This window comes from Trypanosoma melophagium (genome assembly GCF_022059095.1).
Source record: "Trypanosoma melophagium isolate St. Kilda chromosome Unknown ctg13segment2, whole genome shotgun sequence".
Lineage (NCBI taxonomy): Eukaryota > Euglenozoa > Kinetoplastea > Trypanosomatida > Trypanosomatidae > Trypanosoma > Trypanosoma melophagium.
In genome coordinates this window covers 195,444-213,053 of record NW_027125140.1, presented here as the reverse complement: position 1 = coordinate 213,053, position 17,610 = coordinate 195,444, and the positions used below count along the sequence as shown (strand labels likewise).

At 41.0% G+C, this 17,610-nt stretch overlaps 8 protein-coding genes across 8 annotated transcripts; all 8 read right to left on the bottom strand.

Annotated features, from left to right (window-relative positions):
* Positions 1–1,352: 1,352 nt before the first annotated feature.
* LSM04_005305 (uncharacterized protein) lies at positions 1,353–2,243 on the bottom strand (the record flags this gene model as incomplete). Its single annotated transcript, XM_067330821.1, has 1 exon — positions 1,353–2,243. One exon carries the CDS (start codon positions 2,241–2,243, stop codon positions 1,353–1,355), a length of 891 nt encoding a protein of 296 aa, XP_067194108.1.
* A 421-nt stretch (positions 2,244–2,664) lies between these two features.
* Positions 2,665–4,638, bottom strand: LSM04_003044 (NAD/GMP synthase; the record flags this gene model as incomplete). The annotated part of the gene is made up of 1 exon (XM_067330820.1): positions 2,665–4,638. The coding sequence occupies one exon, from the start codon at positions 4,636–4,638 to the stop codon at positions 2,665–2,667; it is 1,974 nt and encodes a 657-aa protein (XP_067194083.1).
* A 358-nt stretch (positions 4,639–4,996) lies between these two features.
* On the bottom strand, positions 4,997–5,248 carry LSM04_000436 (RNA recognition motif domain; the record flags this gene model as incomplete). Its single annotated transcript, XM_067330819.1, has 1 exon — positions 4,997–5,248. The coding sequence occupies one exon, from the start codon at positions 5,246–5,248 to the stop codon at positions 4,997–4,999; it is 252 nt and encodes an 83-aa protein (XP_067194053.1).
* Positions 5,249–5,716: 468 nt separating this feature from the next.
* Positions 5,717–6,451, bottom strand: LSM04_002028 (uncharacterized protein; the record flags this gene model as incomplete). The annotated part of the gene is made up of 1 exon (XM_067330818.1): positions 5,717–6,451. One exon carries the CDS (start codon positions 6,449–6,451, stop codon positions 5,717–5,719), a length of 735 nt encoding a protein of 244 aa, XP_067194071.1.
* A 3,263-nt stretch (positions 6,452–9,714) lies between these two features.
* LSM04_001495 (uncharacterized protein) lies at positions 9,715–10,256 on the bottom strand (the record flags this gene model as incomplete). Its single annotated transcript, XM_067330816.1, has 2 exons — positions 9,715–9,798; positions 10,035–10,256. The coding sequence occupies 2 exons, from the start codon at positions 10,254–10,256 to the stop codon at positions 9,715–9,717; spliced, it is 306 nt and encodes a 101-aa protein (XP_067194064.1).
* Positions 10,257–10,263: 7 nt separating this feature from the next.
* On the bottom strand, positions 10,264–10,970 carry LSM04_006219 (uncharacterized protein; the record flags this gene model as incomplete). Its single annotated transcript, XM_067330815.1, has 2 exons — positions 10,264–10,563; positions 10,608–10,970. 2 exons carry the CDS (start codon positions 10,968–10,970, stop codon positions 10,264–10,266), a joined length of 663 nt encoding a protein of 220 aa, XP_067194114.1.
* A 1,285-nt stretch (positions 10,971–12,255) lies between these two features.
* Positions 12,256–13,827, bottom strand: LSM04_001306 (uncharacterized protein; the record flags this gene model as incomplete). The annotated part of the gene is made up of 1 exon (XM_067330814.1): positions 12,256–13,827. The coding sequence occupies one exon, from the start codon at positions 13,825–13,827 to the stop codon at positions 12,256–12,258; it is 1,572 nt and encodes a 523-aa protein (XP_067194061.1).
* A 388-nt stretch (positions 13,828–14,215) lies between these two features.
* On the bottom strand, positions 14,216–15,682 carry LSM04_000791 (Sister chromatid cohesion protein Dcc1; the record flags this gene model as incomplete). Its single annotated transcript, XM_067330813.1, has 2 exons — positions 14,216–15,071; positions 15,114–15,682. The coding sequence occupies 2 exons, from the start codon at positions 15,680–15,682 to the stop codon at positions 14,216–14,218; spliced, it is 1,425 nt and encodes a 474-aa protein (XP_067194054.1).
* Positions 15,683–17,610: the final 1,928 nt, after the last annotated feature.

Genomic DNA, 17,610 nt, shown 5'->3' with positions numbered 1-17,610 from the left:
CAAAGAGGGAGCATGGAACAAGTACAGCAAGTCCCGTTTTCGACTAGCGAATGAATGGATGGAGCAAAAAAAAAAAAAAACATGAAACATGTCGAGGCAGAAAAGAGTTGTATGACGAGCGCACATTTATTTCTCTTTTCTATCCAAACCATAACACGAGGGCAAAAAGAAACAAAAGAAACGCCCAGAAAAATCAAGTGAAAAAAATCTACCCCCACACGCACATTGCACTTCCACAATATATAGTGCAATAGCGAAGAAAGGGAGTGTAAAAAACTACTATAACAAAAAAAAAGCGTGAAGAAAGAGAAAAAGTAGATAAATAAGATATAAAAAAACATGATAATTAATTTTAAAACAATATTACGGAATACATAAATATATATATATATATATATACTTTGAACGCCACGTATAGAGGAGTAATGTATATAAATGCGGGCCTTTCGATCTAAATAATAGAGAGAGGGAGGGAGTTTAAGAGAAAATGTCCCCAAAACACCCTGTACAAATGATGAATATTTTATTCTCTTTATCATGTTGAGCTTCTTCATTTCTTGATTTTCCTCCTCTTTTAACGTTTTTTTCCTCATTTATTTTTTTCCCCCTTTTCTTTTCGTTGTACTGCTTCAAAGAGAAACAAATAGAAGGACCTTGTATTTTTCTTCTCTCGACTGTCCTCCTTGACACAGGTCTTCAAAAGACAATCTTGCCGAAAAACTTTTCACTCAATGATGATGGAAGGTGATGGAAAGACAGCAATCGAAGCAATATAACAAAGAAAGAAAACCCAAGCAAGGTAATAACAATCGAATATAAATAATAATAATAATAATACACAATTATGACCAATATTGAAATAAAAAAAAAGCTATAAAAGAAAACGAAAAAAAAAATAATAAAAGAGTGACCTTGATTTTTACCTAGGATGTTACATGAAAGAGGAATTAAATCCAACGACGTCTCAGATTTTTCTACCAATTTGACTCAGCCGACAGAAAAAAAAAACAAAAAAATTCAGTAGGGATATGGAATTGAAAAAGCGATCCGTCTCCTCTTTTATACACTGTATTCCTCCTATTTAGTTTTTCTTCATTATTTATTCACGACGTCAGATGATCAGAAGGGATTGACTATACAGAAAAACACAGATCATGTCTCTTTAAATATTACAGAACACAATGAAACCGAAACATAGCAAGACATAGACAGACACGCAGACTTACACCAAAAAAAAAAAAAACACCTCTCTGATTGCCCCTCCGCTCAATATTATTCTTTTTTATTTAAGTTTATATATATATATATATATATATATATATTTCATTACTTTCTCTTTCCCTATTCTTACATTACGGCTTCTCGTTTTGAGAAGCACCATTATTACAAGTGAGGGTAGCCTCTCGAGTGCCCTGTGGGGCCTCCTCCGGCAGCAGCAGTGGTGGTAGGAAGCAGAGCTTTACATTAAGTCTCCTGGAGAGTCTTTCGAGTTCTGCTAGTGTTGCGGCCTGTGCCTGCCTCCGTGCCTCCATGACATATGAGGAGTACGTGAATGCGGCTATGCCTATGGCGATGGCGTCGTGCATCGTGCCGTCCGCTGCCGGGATGCGTACGGCGTGGCGGCGCAGCGGGAGTGACATGTTGCCTGTGAACCACACGCCGAGGCCGGAGATGTTCTCGAGCGCCTCGCGGATGCGGTCGGCGATGGTCGGGACGGCGTCGAAGTGGGCGTGAACTTGCAGGAGGAGGGCCTGCCACGTGCGGTGCATAAACTGCTGGACGTCCAGCGGGTATTGACAGCGGCGGGCGTGGCGGAGGTCCGTCTCGGCCGCCAGCCGCACAAGACACTTCAGCCCCACGACACGATCCTCGTCGCCCATCGCACTACGACGCTCGTTCAGCTCTATAAAGGCATGCAGCCGCTCCAAGTGGTGCTGCTGGACGCTGGCCCGCTGGCTCTCCATGTCGGGGCGGGGCGGCGGGGCGTGGGCGTCAAGGAAGGCTCGCGCGGCAGCCGCATTAGGGTGTATGGAGGCATGGGAGAAGGTGAATACATTACGCCCAGTATAAGTATAGCGCCTCTTCTCGCTTGTCTCTTCCTTCTGTAGATGTTCCAGCGGCTGGTGGTTGTGGGGATGATGATTTTGTGGCAAGGGTGGTAACTCCGCAGGTTCTTTCATTACACTAGCAATTGTCTCACTCGTTTCCACAACAGAGGTGTGGTGCTCGACAACACAAGCCATCGTATGTCAATAACGAAACAAGAAGAAATATCCGGTGTATAGAATGGAGACCTATAAAAGCTAAATTACCAGACTATTGCTACGTACTTACGCAACTCACCCCGTAGACCAAAGAAAAAAAGAAACAACAACGAAAAGAAGAGAAGCATCACATACATGTATACAAACATCTCTTGGTATTCCACTTGTTCTGCAAAAGAGGTGAAAAATCACAAAATCATGGTAAATAACACCCAAAATGGTGTAAAAAAAAAACTGTTTGGAAAAACCTCCACCCCTTTTATTTTTTTTACTTTTTACAATTTTTTTTTAAGGATCTACATTATCTTAATTCAGAAAAAAAAAGTAGTGCTAGAATGAAAAATTAAACACACACACACACTATATATATATATATATAGTGTATGCACAACGCTTGTGCTTATTCCCACTCAGTCGTTCCAGGTGGTTTCGCCGTAAGGTCGTACATAACGCGAGACACAAAATCCAGATCCTGTAGTGATGTAACAATTTCCTGCAATACAGGAATTGGCATAACAGAAGATCCAGGGATTGCCGGGACACCTGTCATGAAGTCATTCGTGAGAAAGGTACGCACCACGATGCTAAACTGACCTTTCTCCTCAAAACCGAGAGGCAGTAGCACAACAGGAACCTGACTGAGACGACAAACCAGGTTGTGCTTCATAAGTGCACGGTTGACCACATCATCTGCAATGCGAAGCCTATCAAGTACTGAAGGGATAAGTGTCGTCTTCGTTGCTGTACGTGGTGAATCTGAACGTTTTGGTCCAAACATAAACACAACACGGTTCACATGATGTGCAACCTTTGGAATAGTGAGTGCCAATTTGCTGAGTTGTTTCCACTCTGATTCTAGAGGAAATTTACCAGTGGAAATGGCAGCTGCATACGCATATGTTCGACCGTCTCCCTGTACTCCAACGGTGCGTAGTGGAAGCAGACAAGAAGCAGGTTCAAGACTTTTGATGTCATCAAGCAGTGGCAGTACCAAATCCATACTGTTTTTTCCAGAAAATATTTTTCCCACTATTTCCTCTGTTAAATCATAGAATTCATCCTTATAGGGTATACCATTGCTGCACAGCGTGCGAATAGCGAGACCAGGTCCAGGGAATGGTTGTCGCTGCACCAAATGTGATGGAATTCCAAGCCTCAAACCGAGTTCCCGCACTTCATCCTTATGGTAATCACATAGTGGCTCAATGATTCGACCAGCATCACGCAGTTGACGAACCACAGCAGTGTCATTGTGGTGCGTTTTGATAGCATCAGCTGTCTTACTGGCATATGATGAACCGGATTCAATGAGATCAGGACGCAAAGTACCTTGAGCAAGAAGCAGGTTGTTAACATCAAGTTGAAGATTTTTAATAACAGCGTCGCAAACGGTCATAAAAGTATTGCCAATAATAACACGTTTTTCCTCAGGATCTATTACTTCACAGAGCTTTCCTGTTGTATATGATTCACGGTTACGCTTGGCTGGCATCTCTGTTGTCGCCTGTGCAAATTGTTCGCGTGCGTCAACCAAATTCACATGAACTCCAGCTTTCTCCAACGCGGCTACAACTTCTTCACTTTCTCCGAGACGCATGAATCCGTGATCAATATGTACACAGACCACACGATCAGGACCCAGCGCCTTGAGGAGAAGAACTGCACAAACTGTGCTGTCCACACCACCAGATGCAAGACAAAGCACTTTTTGTCCTTTAGAAGTTCGTTCACGAATCATTCTTAGTGCCACTTCTTCACGATCTTCCATAGTAAAGGTAAAATGACATTCACAGAGAGACAAGAAATTTTTAAAAATCTGCATACCGTTCTCTGTAAGCTCTACTTCTGGGTGAAACTGTACACCAAATAGGGGAAGTTCATGGTGTTGTACAGCTGCAATAATTTCGGCACTGCTACGTGCAATGACATCAAGATGAGGACCTGGATCAGTAATAGAATCACCATGTGTAAGTAATACTTTTTCCTTGGAAGAAAGACCATGAAAAAGTTTAGAAGTAGAATCCACTGATATGATATCTTGTCCATCCTCCCGTACAGCCGCTCGTCCAACACTTCCACCAAAGGCTCGTGCGAGGAGCTGCATGCCATAGCATATCCCTAGAAGGGGTTTTCCAACTTCAAAGAGATCTTCATTAAACACTGGAGCATCGGCATCATGTATGGAACTTGGCCCTCCGCTGATTATAATACCTTTAATTAATTTATCATTTCGAAGCGTCTCGGTAGGGGTGTTGAGTGGCATGATACGGGATTCTACACGCAATTCACGAATTTTTCGGTCAATTACCTTACCATACTGAGAACCGGCGTCAAGAATGACGATATATTCCTGTGTACTGGGTGTGTGCTCCATTATTCCCTTTTTTTTCTCTTGACACGCTGTAGAGACAAGATACAGAGATAAAAAAAGAAAACCAAAACAAAACAAAATAAACATCTACGTACGGCGAAAATGCAATGTAGCATAAAAACTGAATATATATATATATATATATATATATATATATATATATATATATATATATATATATGGATACTTCTGATAAAGAGTAAAGGGGAAGGCAGAATGATGGAAACCCCCAGAAGAAACAAAAAAAAAAACACAGAGAAACAGATAACAAGATCTATTTCGTCTGGATCCATTTTTTTCTTCTTTTTAGTGTTTGCAAAGAAGTTTATTAGAGCACTTTCAACTCATCAAAAATGGTTTTTCAAGCAGCCAATCGCTTCAGAAATACACGAAGGTAGCGACCACCAAACTCCATACCATTCATGTTACCTGCCGCAGCCACTGCGTCCTCCGCCTCTTCATACTGAACCTCAGCGGTGCACTCGCTGTCAATCGTACCAGCTGAACCGCGTGTGTCGAAGGCGTTAATATCACCAAACGAAGCGCAGATTCGCAAAAGTGACTGTTCATCATAATCAGAACTAAGAGAACGAATGCAAATACGACCAGACATTAGAAGAAGAAATGAGAACACAGTCCTCTTTTACCTGCTTCTCTTTTCCTTTTTTTCTCGTTCCGTGAATCTTGGATACCCGTATATGTGTACCTATCACCTTTTTAGAGAAAGATTGAAATACGTAACTAAAAGCAAAAAGATGGAAAAGTAATTTGTAGTATCGGCAGCCGTAGAGTCAAAATAATTATCAAACAAAAATAAAGGAAAACAAGCACAGCACAAGAAAAGGAAAATCAAATATATATAATCCCACTCAAATATCTAAGGTATCTAGCGAAAGAAAAGAATAATATGCGGCATAAAGATGGGGTGTAGTACCTCTACCTATATAAACTAATCGGCGTGCACCGCTTACTGAATCTGCAATGTGAAGAAAGATATGCACGCATACATATTTTACCATTTTCATATAACCCTTTAACGAGATAGTCTCTCCCTCTCTCTCTCTCTCAGTAACTCCAAACTCTAACAGGAGATGAGAGTTCGAAGTGCGTCCAACTCTTTGAGGTAGTCTTCGCAGCTAAGATTGTTCGCCTCCCTGACAATCTCCGCCCACGTCCCTTGTTCCTTCTCCGCAACCGCAGCTTCTTCACACAACCACTTGCGTGCATCGCTCTTCTGCTTCCACTCACGCATTGCAACTTCAAGGGCCCATGATTTTTTCTCAGACTCAGTTGCTGCCTCCATATCAGCAATCCTACTGCGTAATTGACGTGTCTTCTGTTGGTGATCCATATTCTCCTGCTGCTCAATAGCCTCAAGCTTTTGAATGGTAAAAAGAAGTTGTTGTTTACTTTCCTCTCGCACTTCCCGGAAGTCCCGCAGACGCTCTCTAGCGCCTTTATCTTTTTCTTCCATTTCTTGTAGTTGGTTTTTGACAAATTGTTTACGCTTATTTAAAACCCTCCAGTGCTCCTCATTCCGTAAACGACGCTCATCCACCTTTTGCTGAAGCTCTTGCGCCTCCTTTTCTATGCGGGCAAGTTCCTCCTTCTTAGCTGAGACCTGTGCCCAAACCAAAGAAATTGTGCTTTGAATGTTCGCCTTCTCGAGATCCCAATCTCGCACGGTCTTTGCGTGCTGCGCCTCCATGTCGTTCAGGGCGGCGCGTGTTCTCTCGAGTTCTTCATTCTTTTCTTTGAGTGTGCTGCTCAGACCGCGCCACGTCTGTATGAGTTCTTTCACCTGCGAGCCCTCCATCGCACAGTGCTTGTGTGTGTGTGTGTGAAACCGCTAGCCTACACTTTCATGAGAAGGGATATGGGGATATTTGAGAGAAGAAAAAAAAAGAAAAAAAACAAATGAAGGAAGGAAGATATATACACAAGAAAAAGAAAAAAAGTAGAGTAGTCAAGACATACTTGAAATATTTAACTCCTTTTTTTCCTCAAGTTCGTGAACGACACAAGGAGTAGCAAAGGTCTGCTCCGATACAACGTACCAAGCATACTTATTGAAACAAAAGAATCTTTACCCTCAGTGTAAACACAAAATAGCGTTATATATATAATGCACAAAGAAAGAGTAAGATAAATATATCCGCATAGACTTTTATTTATGCATAAAGGTCTTTATCTGTGAAAATATTGCAATAACCACATTGATTTCTCCCTGCAGTACATTTCACGGTTTTATGCACCTATTTCACTTTTTGGCTTCTATCAGCTTCTCTTTTCTTGGTAAGTTGTGAACCACACACAAAAAAAAAAAATAATCGTTTTCAATGACATTACCAAGAAAAAAAAATAAAACAAACAAGGTCAGTCATCGCAGTCTTCTTTTTTTTGCTTTTCTTCCTTTTTTTTTTGTTTTGTCTGCTCCTCAGTGCAGCCAGTAAGAAACCATGCACTTATTGCACAGACCTGTAATGGTTGCTACCAGCGATAGCTGTAAAGAGTTCAGTGACAATGGCAAAAAAAGGAAAGAAAAACGAAATATTAATAATAAAGAGTCATAATCCTCCTGACCGTTTCATTTACAAAAAAAATTCAGAGTTTCTTCTCTTTTGACTGCTCTCCAGTCAGAAATAACAATAAGAACCTTTGCTGATTTTCTTTGAGTCGTTTTTTTTTTTTTCCTTCTTCTGTTTACTACTCCACTACATCTTCTTGCGATCGCATTCCATCACACTCATGTTAGTAGTTGTTATGACTGCTTCTCGTTCTTCAATACCGTTACCGGTATGGAATCGAAAATAAAAATAATAAAAAAAAGCCTTCTTCTTTTATATGTTTCTGTCTTTGGCGTTGTTGTAAACAATGTCCTTTCTCCCCTCATGAATTTCATCATCTTCTTGTTGCTGCTGATTGTGGTAGCTTCGATCACGAAATAGTTATCTTTTAACTATTCAACTTCTTCCATTATGGGAAAAACTTTAGGCAATGGAGCCACCAGGTGAATCATAACATAAGGGAGAAAAAATGAAACAAACACACACAAGTCTACACTCACAAACAGAAATAAAGAGAAGTATTCACATCTGTGTGCACAAAGATATCAAAGAAAATATAATAGAGAAGAATATTGCAAGTATGAAGATGTAAAATATTTTTGGTTTTTTTTTCTCTTATTCTTCATTTCGCTTCTCAAACCAACAGCCTTTCTTTCTTTTTTATTTTCCTCTGCACTTTACATCTTCATTCTTGTTGTCCATTCTGCCTTTAATAATAATAAAAAACTGCGGAGTACAAGACACTGCAGCATGACGAGAAATAACACTAACGATAAAAGAAGAAGAACCCCACATAAAGGTCTATTTTATCTCATCCTTCTGAAGCATAGGTGATAAATCGATTTCAATAACTGTTTCTCTAATGAATACATTGATTCTTCCTCTCCATTTTTTTTTTCCTTAGAGAGTTATCAGTGAAACAAGTTACCCCTTCTCTATTTACACTCTTCCACACTCTTGCAAATGCATTGCAGAAATAGAGTACCCAAGAACATCTTTGTTCTTCTTGCCGCTGTTTTAACGAAGAGGAAAGAAGTAAGAAAAAACAAAAAAGAGACACCAATATCAGAAACACCTCAAAAAAAAAGCAAAAAAAACCTGAATTTTGAAGTTTATTCGCTACCGATCGCAAAGGGTGACTCGCACCACTTAATAGAGCAAATGTTTCTTTTTGCTGCTGCTGCTGTTAATAGTTGCTTGCTTGATCTCAATAAGCGCAGAATCACAAAAAGAAAAAAAAGTCACCGCAGCAACAGCAACAAAACAGAAGAAAAAGCTGTAATGCAGTCTGTCTACGTAGAAAGTTTTATAAAATAAAAGAGACAACAGAAAATCGAAAAAAAAAGGCAAATATGAACGTGTCACAAGCAATATGAGTATTCATTTCCGATGTTAATTTATCTATAAAAGCAGAAAAAAGAAAAGGAATTTCTTCTCTCACCCCTGTATGGCTACTGGACTCGAATTCGTCTGTGCATCCGCACGCACACAAAATAAACACACACAATTTTTCCCTCTTCACTCTCGCTTCATCTCGCCTATTCGCTTGCATGACTGTTTCGTGTTGGTGTGATGTGTTAAACAATACGATCTGCATTCCTCACCGCTATTAGGGAGAAGGAAAAGAAAAAATAGAAGAGAATCGGCAAAAGTAATGAAGAAAATGAGAAAAAACATCCGATGTAAACAAAAAAAAAATAACCAAAGCCCAAAACAAATGATGATTCTGGTGCATACGCCGATTGCTGCTGAACCTCCCATTCTTATCATATTAATCTCATTCTCATACATTTCTCTCTTTCTCTTTCTTGCTCTGTGATTTTCCTTTTCATATTTTCTTCTTTCAACACTAGGTTCTGGATTCAAAGGTATCATTTCAAACCCCCACAAGTTTTTTATTTCCACCTTTTTCCTTTCCTCATATCTGCACATATACAGAGAAACATGTACATAGAGATGGGGAAAAAGTTGTAAATATATTTCTGTACGAAAATTATAATACCTTTCATACTTCCCAGCAATAAGCACGTGTATTTCAAATGACTTTCTACATTTCTTATTTATTTTCTCTGTTCTACACTACAACGTGCTTTATTTCTACTACATTGCTGTCATACGTCTTTCCAAACAAATAACCTGAACTTCCAGAATATTTCATAACCCCTGAGTTCAGGTAACAGAAAAAGAAAGAATTCCTGTTTACTACACCCGTATGCAATGGGAAGCACAAGGCAAATGTACGAAAAGCATGCGAATTTAATAATAATAATAATAATAATAATAATAATAATAATAATAATAAATATAAACAGAAGGTTTCACAGCAAATTTAATTGAAAAATAAATACTGCCAATCGCTTTCATTTTCCTTTTTTTCAAACGGAGTTTGCCACATACACTAGAAAGGATAGAGTACAAAAGGGGTAGTAAGGCAAACAGTAAATACTTTTCTTTTTTCATCCTCCTTTGGTCCTCCATCTATCCCAAATCATGGTCATTTGCTACATTCCCTCTAGTATGGCATCACAAATATAGGTGACACAGGGCTTAACTGGCCATCTGGTTGCGGGAACATTAATGTATACACTGGCTGCGGCTACCGGAGACTATCAGACCCAGGTACTACGAATAGCTGTGCCCCCATTGGGCTAAAGCAAGACAAACTTTCAGGTGATAAAAAGGGTTATTGTTGTTGTTGTTGTTGTTGACGTGGTTGTGGCCTCGGTGGGCCCAAAGGTGTTTGTTCTGCTTGCGCTATATTTGGTGGAAGCATCACATACTGATTATTAGTCAAGTAACTTCCGTATGAGTTATTTTCTCTAGCGTGATAACGTGGTTGAGTTGTAATTGATGCCCCAGGGGATGTAGGCAACGAAAAGGTGAGTCCATGACGACTTGTCTCTGATGAATCACCGAGGCTTTCAGCAACAGAAGCACTCTTCCCTTTTTTACCAGCATGGGACGGAGATGAGCTGTTGCAACTCTTCCCACTGCTGACAGAAGTGTTGTCCTCCAACCCGTTTGTTTCACAGGGGTCCCTGTAGTGCACAACATGTACAAACTAACAGCTTGGGCCGAAGCAGCACACCCCGTTCTTTGCAAAGTTTGCGCAGTGCTGCAGTGTAACAACAGGTGGCTCATTGCGCAGCAAGCGTTCGTAGTGATCACGCAGCACCTTTGTCACAAATATCCACCCGCTGTCGTACTCCTCCACGGGCTTCGGGTTGTTTGGTAATGCCACGTGGAACGTGACACCACGCGGGAGCGTCGCTGCGGCCCAGACGGGTGTCCATCGAGAGTATAGTGTGTGGCTCAGCAGCACATTAGATGGATGTTGTTGTTGCTGCCGCGATGTGCCGTCCTTTGCGTTTACTGCTGTTGGGATCCGTTCGCGTTGGTCAGCACACCAAAGGCGGAGGCGTCGAGAGCGCAATCGGTGCTGAGTCCACAGTGCACCTCACGACAGAGAAGGCCGTTGCTGCAGTGCTGCTGCTGGTTGAGTGCGGTACAAAGAAACAACTTACTGTGGAGCTTATTGGGTCCCCAACGAGTGTAATCGTAGAGATAACCCAACACACCACGCGTAAGAAAGACACGTTCAGATAACACTGCATACATATTGCGCATATCATGCATGAGAAACCACAAATAAAATCCCTTCGGCAGTGTGCGCAGTGCGAGTTCCTCGTCTGGTATTTCCGCGAGCTCCTGCACGGACGGCACCTCCACACACAACCACCGCCTGTTGCGCCCCCTCTTTCTGGTCATGGCTTGGTGATTGACACACGTATAAGTTATATATATATATATAGCTGTGAGTATATTTAGGGGCTTCTTAGGCTTAGGGATTTTCTGCCTTCGGAAAATCCATTACTGCAGAACGATAAAAAAGGGACAAAAAAAAGAACGGAAACGAGCGCGGAGGCTCTGGGTAAGTAAATTAAAGAAAAAATAATATACAAACAAATAAACGAGTTGAGAAGGGGAAAATTCTACCATTAAAATGTGGTGCCTGAAATTGCACACCTAACTTTTTCTTCCCGCTCCATTCTTAAACGAAATGAGAGGGAAAAAGACGATTTCCGCGAGTAATACACCAGAATACTTATCTCAACTGTTAAACCTAAGAAAGAAAAGAGAAAAAAGAAGAGAAAATAAAGAAAGAAAAGATTTCACTATACATGCAATTATTCCTATATCTATAAAAATGACAGAAATGTAATCTGTAGTATGCAAACACATATAGGATCACATAAGAACAATCAAATTCGTCACATATCACATACAGAAAAGGACCAAAAACAGGAGAGATTCTTTCCCCATCTGCATTACACTGAGAAAATAGTTACTTCTTTCACATTAATTATTGCACCGTAAACCGCATTGCACAAGGAGGAGATAATCTAAGGAAAAGAAAAACTGGATATAGAAGTGGTTCGCCGTGTAGCTTCTGGGAACAATAATAAAACCGCGAATACAATCATTGTGTCCACGTTGAAACAGATGAATAACTGCAGAAGATGAACAAGGAAGACTAGAACGTCAATGGAGTGTTATACCGCGTGTAATCTTGGGCGGATTAACAAAAATCTAAACATTGTGCAAACGAAAGATAAAAATATATTACCCCTCACACCAAGTTTTTTTTTTCACATTTTTCCCTTTCCAAGATACTCCGCCTTTCTCCGACAATCCCTTGTCAGATAAATTCAGCACATGTCGGTTTAGTGAGCAGGTTCAAATATTCAATGGGGTGATAACAACATACTTCCCTCGACAATATCTACTATGGTGTCGCCAAACTTATCCACAGACACATACATTATATAGTACAGAGAGACAGGGATACGGCGCTCTTGTGCGTACTAGAAACATTTTGAGTCATCCTACTCTTTGGTATTTCTTTATTTTACTTTTTTCCCATTTAAACTCTCTACACTTTTTTCCCCTGCTTAATTCATCCATTCACTCAATGCAATAATCCTTTTTTTTCTTTTGTTTTTAGTTCCCAAACGTCCTTTTTTTTTTTTATCCTTTCCATCCCTAACATTACTTACGCGTCGTTGGCCACATTGAGTCCATCCTGTATATGCGTCACTTTCTTTACCAACTCCTTTCGTCTGAGACGCCAGTCATCATCCAAATCCTGTAAATTGTCCGTTCGGAATAAAATACGCATTAACTCCTCGTAATAACCGCGACGAAGCTGCAGCGGCATTTCCTTCTGCTTCTGCTCGTACTCCTGTACCGATGATACTATATTCGACACATCTGTCTCAACCTCCAGAAGCATCACTTTGCTTGGGTTGCTGAATTCACCTGATGCAAAGAATAAAGTGTACACACCTGCCGTATTGGGATTAAGTGATATCACTGACAATGGTGGACCACCAGAGCGAATGCCACAGGAACTGAGACGCATATCTGATCCACTTAACACCTTTCCACGAAATACTATTTTGCTGCCTGCTAGTCGTGGTTCTTGTGCCACAGCAAGTAGTAGAAGATCAGCAATAGTGGCATCTTCCGATAACTCCAAGGCAATACTCTTGTCCAGTGCTGGAATGATACATTTTAGAGGTATCATGGGTCCCTTAGTAGGTTCTGAGGCCTGATCGGGGGGTGTCGTATTGTTCTCTCCAACATCATCAGCTTCAATACCACTAAGGTTGGAATTAATATTAATATCATTATTAGTGCTGTTGTTATTTTCATCTCTGGGTGTCCTTGAAGGGTGCTTGGGTGTTTGTGCCGCAGACGTCATTCGTGACCTCTCACTCTTTGAGGCTTCGTTCTCCCCATGGTTATTTTGACCAACCGGGAGTGGGAGAGAACTTGGCGAATTAGCGCTGCTATTAAAGGTACTATTAGCGCTACGGTATGGGCTTCTCATGGGTGGTGACGATTGACGCGGGATTGTCCTCACCGGCTCATCACCTCGATTTTGCCGTTCTTTTGTTCTGGCACTCCGTGGAGTTCTTGATCCGCAAGAAAGCTGGGAATTCGATCCCGTTCGGCTGTGTAGCGTCCGAGAACTGGTAAATTGCTGCTGCTGTTGTTGTTGTTGTTGTTGTTGTTGTTGTTGTTGTTGTTGTTGTTGGCTTTTTTGATGACCCTGTTGTCTTGATTGTGGATTTCCGTCATATTGCTGTGTGCGCTGCTGCTGAACCGATTGTTGTTGTTGTTGTGGGAATTGATGTTGCGGAAGACGGGTGGTCGGGTTGTGACGTTGTTGTTGTTGTTGATGATTGCAGGGAAGGCGTTGGGACTCTTGTTGTGCGAATTGTTGCTGTTGTTGTTGTTGTTGTTGTTGTTCTCTATGTGCCCCAAATGAATCGAATGAAGACGGCGCTCGTGTCTCGTGGAACATATGTCTGGAATCCGCAGGAGTCACAATAACAAGTGATCCATATGGAAACTCCTCCACATAAGAATCATCCCCAACAACAGAAGTATTATACATAAGACGTGTAGATGGGGGGTAGTCATACTCTTGAATGAGAAAAGTACGCAATTGACCAACGGTACAACCTGCTGGAACCGCAAGATCAACAGTTTCACCACGAACAGATCTGATCTGAACACGAACTTGTGTGCCACCAAACAAATCACCACAATACGTCATCGAACAGATCACACACACACACACACACCAATTCACCACCCTTTTCTATTTTCTTCTATTACTACCACTCCTTTTTCTTCTAATAAAAGGTACGCTACAATAGCGGGTAGTATGATAGACTATACAAATTATATAAGTTATATACAAAAATTTGGATTATTTCTCCCTGTCTCTTTCTTTCTCTCAGAGTATAAATAAATAAATATATATATATATATATATATATATATCAAATAAGGAGGGAGATAAACCTAAAAAAAGTCCAAAGAAGAAATAAAAGATAATTAGGCACAAGTTGAATCCAAAGCACAAGAGAAAAAAATAAAAACACAATAGGGAAATAATATCAAATGGCCATAAAGATATCAAAGGTGACAACCAGTGGTTGTCAGGCAAGACTACCATAAGTGACGGGCTGCTGCGGGGCACGGTATTCCTTTGCGTATCGCAACACAACGTGCTCGAATGTATCGCCGGGGTCGAGCAGCGGTTCAACGTACGCCCGAAGCGCTGCTGCCTCCCAGCGGCCGCAACGCAACGCGAAAAGACGCCGAACGCGACGCGACAGTTCGGCCGGCAACGACTCGTGCGGCGCCCATACAACTGAGGACGAACCAAAACCAAAACCAACACTGCCGTTAGCGTTGTTGTTGAGATTGCGGGGTTCGCCTGACACAATGACGGCGCCGTTCAGCAACGCTAGGAGGGCCAATGGCTGTGTACGGGGCGGGGCGGCGCCGCATGAAAAGAATGACATGGGAATGCGATCGACCCAGGCGTTGTAAAAGCGCTCAAAGGTAAGTGACGGAAAGGGCCGCAACCCCTCCTCGTCCTCCCCACCATTATCCTCCCCAGCATTATCTATAGTAATAGCAGTGGTGGATTCATCCGCGAGTATTGTCATGGCTGCAAGGGCCTGTAGTACTTTCTTTGTTTGCATCAATGCGGCCGCTGCGGTCTCATCTGGAGCTGATGGTTCTCTCTTGCCGAACACCGCCCGCACGGCGTGGAGAACAACGGAGGGGTACACGGCGGGGCACAAGTGCGACTCGGCGGCCTCCCACGTGGCGGCCTCAGCGCCTTCAAAGAAAAATAACACCGCCTGCAGTGCTTCGCGTAGTAGCGACGGGTCCAGCAGGCGAACACAGCCACAGTGTACAATGGCTCCAGCATCTGAAAGCATATCCGCCAACTCACGTGCACTACAGCGACTAAGAGCCACAAGCTGCGGAAAGGTATAATGTCTGTGATGTCTTTTGTTACTAACATTATTTCTAACCACTGACGACGCTACAAGACTAGGATCAGTGCTCAGCCGGGAGTTTTCCTCATCTCTGTTGGTATTTCCATCGGCTTCAAGTTCTTCAATAGTAATGGGATCCTTCTCTAGTAAGAGTAAGGCGTCACGGTACGCCCGGGCGGGTTTTGCCTCAAAAATACGCTCTGCTGCACAAACTACTACATGCTTCTTTTTGTTGCTCAATCCGGCTGACTCTTCGGCGCAGTTTTTTGTGCGAGGGGTGTGTGCAAGAACCTCAGCGTCACTCTCAGTCATTGGACGTTCTTCAGCGAGAAGTAGCATGTTAGAGTACTCTACACGTCGAACACGAAATGTTTGGGCATCATTACAAAGAAGCAGTTGATCTTTTCCTTTTATCATCAACAGTGTTCTGTCAACTTGCTGAGGATTACTAGAATCTCTCCCAAATTCTCCAAGAGAACCACTTTCCTCATTTTTATCTTGTGTGCGTGATGCGACCTTTTCCCTCAGCTGCTGCACACACCGGGCGTCCACCGCCAGCAGACGGTACTCGCCGTGATCCGCGAAGTCGGATCGCAGCGTGACGTACTTCATGGCCGTAAAAGATCCTCTAGGAATTCTTCGACCCTACAAATTTATGCACATAAAGCAAGAGTCAAAACAAAATCAAAGAAGAAAGAATAATAATATTAATAATAGAGTTATGAGGACGATGCTGGAAGGAGTCCAATGGCACCTGTGCCATATGATCAATAGAGAAAACAAAGATGAAATGTTAAAGGGGAGAAAAAAAAAAACCAGCAGTCACACGAATAAAAATGAAAAGAAGGCAGATGTGCATTAATCTGCGGAGCCAGTAGAGTTTTATGGATGCTCTTGCGCTCCTATCTACAGAGTTATACATATCCATGTATATAAAGAGAAAGTGTGATATGGATAAAGAAACATATCTGCCTCAGTGTTTAAACACAGATATTTATGTGTGTCAATGAAAGCTTACAACGTACAATTTCTCACCTGTTCATTCTTTGTTAAAATCTCCTGAGTCAAAGAAGAATAAAATAAAAAACAGTGAAATAAGGAGAAACCAAACAAACAAAAGCAAAATAAAGACTTATTTTAACGGCTTGGATGTTTCATCTTTCCACATCTGTCCACACACAAAGAATCACTTCCATCTTCCATTTACTTCTATTACTTTATATTCTTTCCGCTTCTTTCCCCTTACAATGGAGGTATTCGTATTATAATAAGAAAAAGAAAAAAGTTTAATAATAATAACAATAATAAAAGAAAAAGATGTGGCACCTGTTAAAAAAAAAAAAGAAAATATCCGCATCCATTATATATATATATATATATATATATTCTTTTATAACTTTTCTTTCATTTTTCGCTCAGCAGTTTCCCTGCCCAGACTGCACAACGATGGCGTAAAGAAAAAAAAAACAAAACTCATTAGGGAACGATTAAGTAAAAAAAAAAAAACGAAAAAAAAAACGAAGGGAATAAATAAATGAATGAGTGAAAAAAGAAAAAAAAGGCTCTTACTTACTTTCAATCAACTTCTTACTCCCTCGGAAGCATTTATTTCTCGCTTTCTCTCTTTATCTTATACTCCTCATTTTTGTGTCGTCTATATATTCGTTATTCGTACAGGTTGTCTTTTTGTTTTTCCTTTGCACATATGCGACGTTGTGTTTATCTGCAGAATTAAAAAACGAAGTGTATAAATAAATGAGATTCAACTTGAAAAAAACTCATGGACGGTATCTCTTTTACTGTCTGTATGAGAGTGTACACGTCGACATGTATTCAACTCTCTGCGCCTATGTTCATTATACGGGACACGAAATGAGTGAGTCCTCTTCTTTCTAACCTCCCACGTACGTAATTATTACACATTTTCAGTAATTAATCTCACTCTTATACGCATCCCTAGTACGAGTGCTATTGTCCTCCGCGTTCTCTCTCACCCTGTGAAAGGCCAAAGAGAAACACAGAAACACACACACACACACACACATACGCGTCCAATAGGGGTGAAAAGAGCGATCTCAATAGAGCAATAAAAGGATGACAATAATAAAAATAGCAAGTGTAAATGCTAGTTGCTCATTGTATGTGGCATTACAAGCTGACTTTTTTTCTTCTTATTTTCTTCCCATACGCTTCCGACAAAAACGAGGCAAAAATACTTTTGAATTTATTGACGGTTAGAATACATCTTCTTCAGTATCTCGTTATTCATTTACTTCTATTTTTTTTTTCGATTTCATGTTTTTGTTACTGTTACTGTTGTTATTGTTGTTGCTATTTTCACTGCTGATTATTCAGAGTATGCGATTTCCTTTCTATATGACGTACCCCAATGTTCTTACCTTTATCTTTCCCCCCCCCCTTCCTCTAATTACTCTCTCGAACTTTCATTTCATCATTTTGCCTATATATATTCAGCAAATATCTTCCTTTCACCATATTATTATTACTGGGATTATCTTTTTTATCATTAATATTATTAC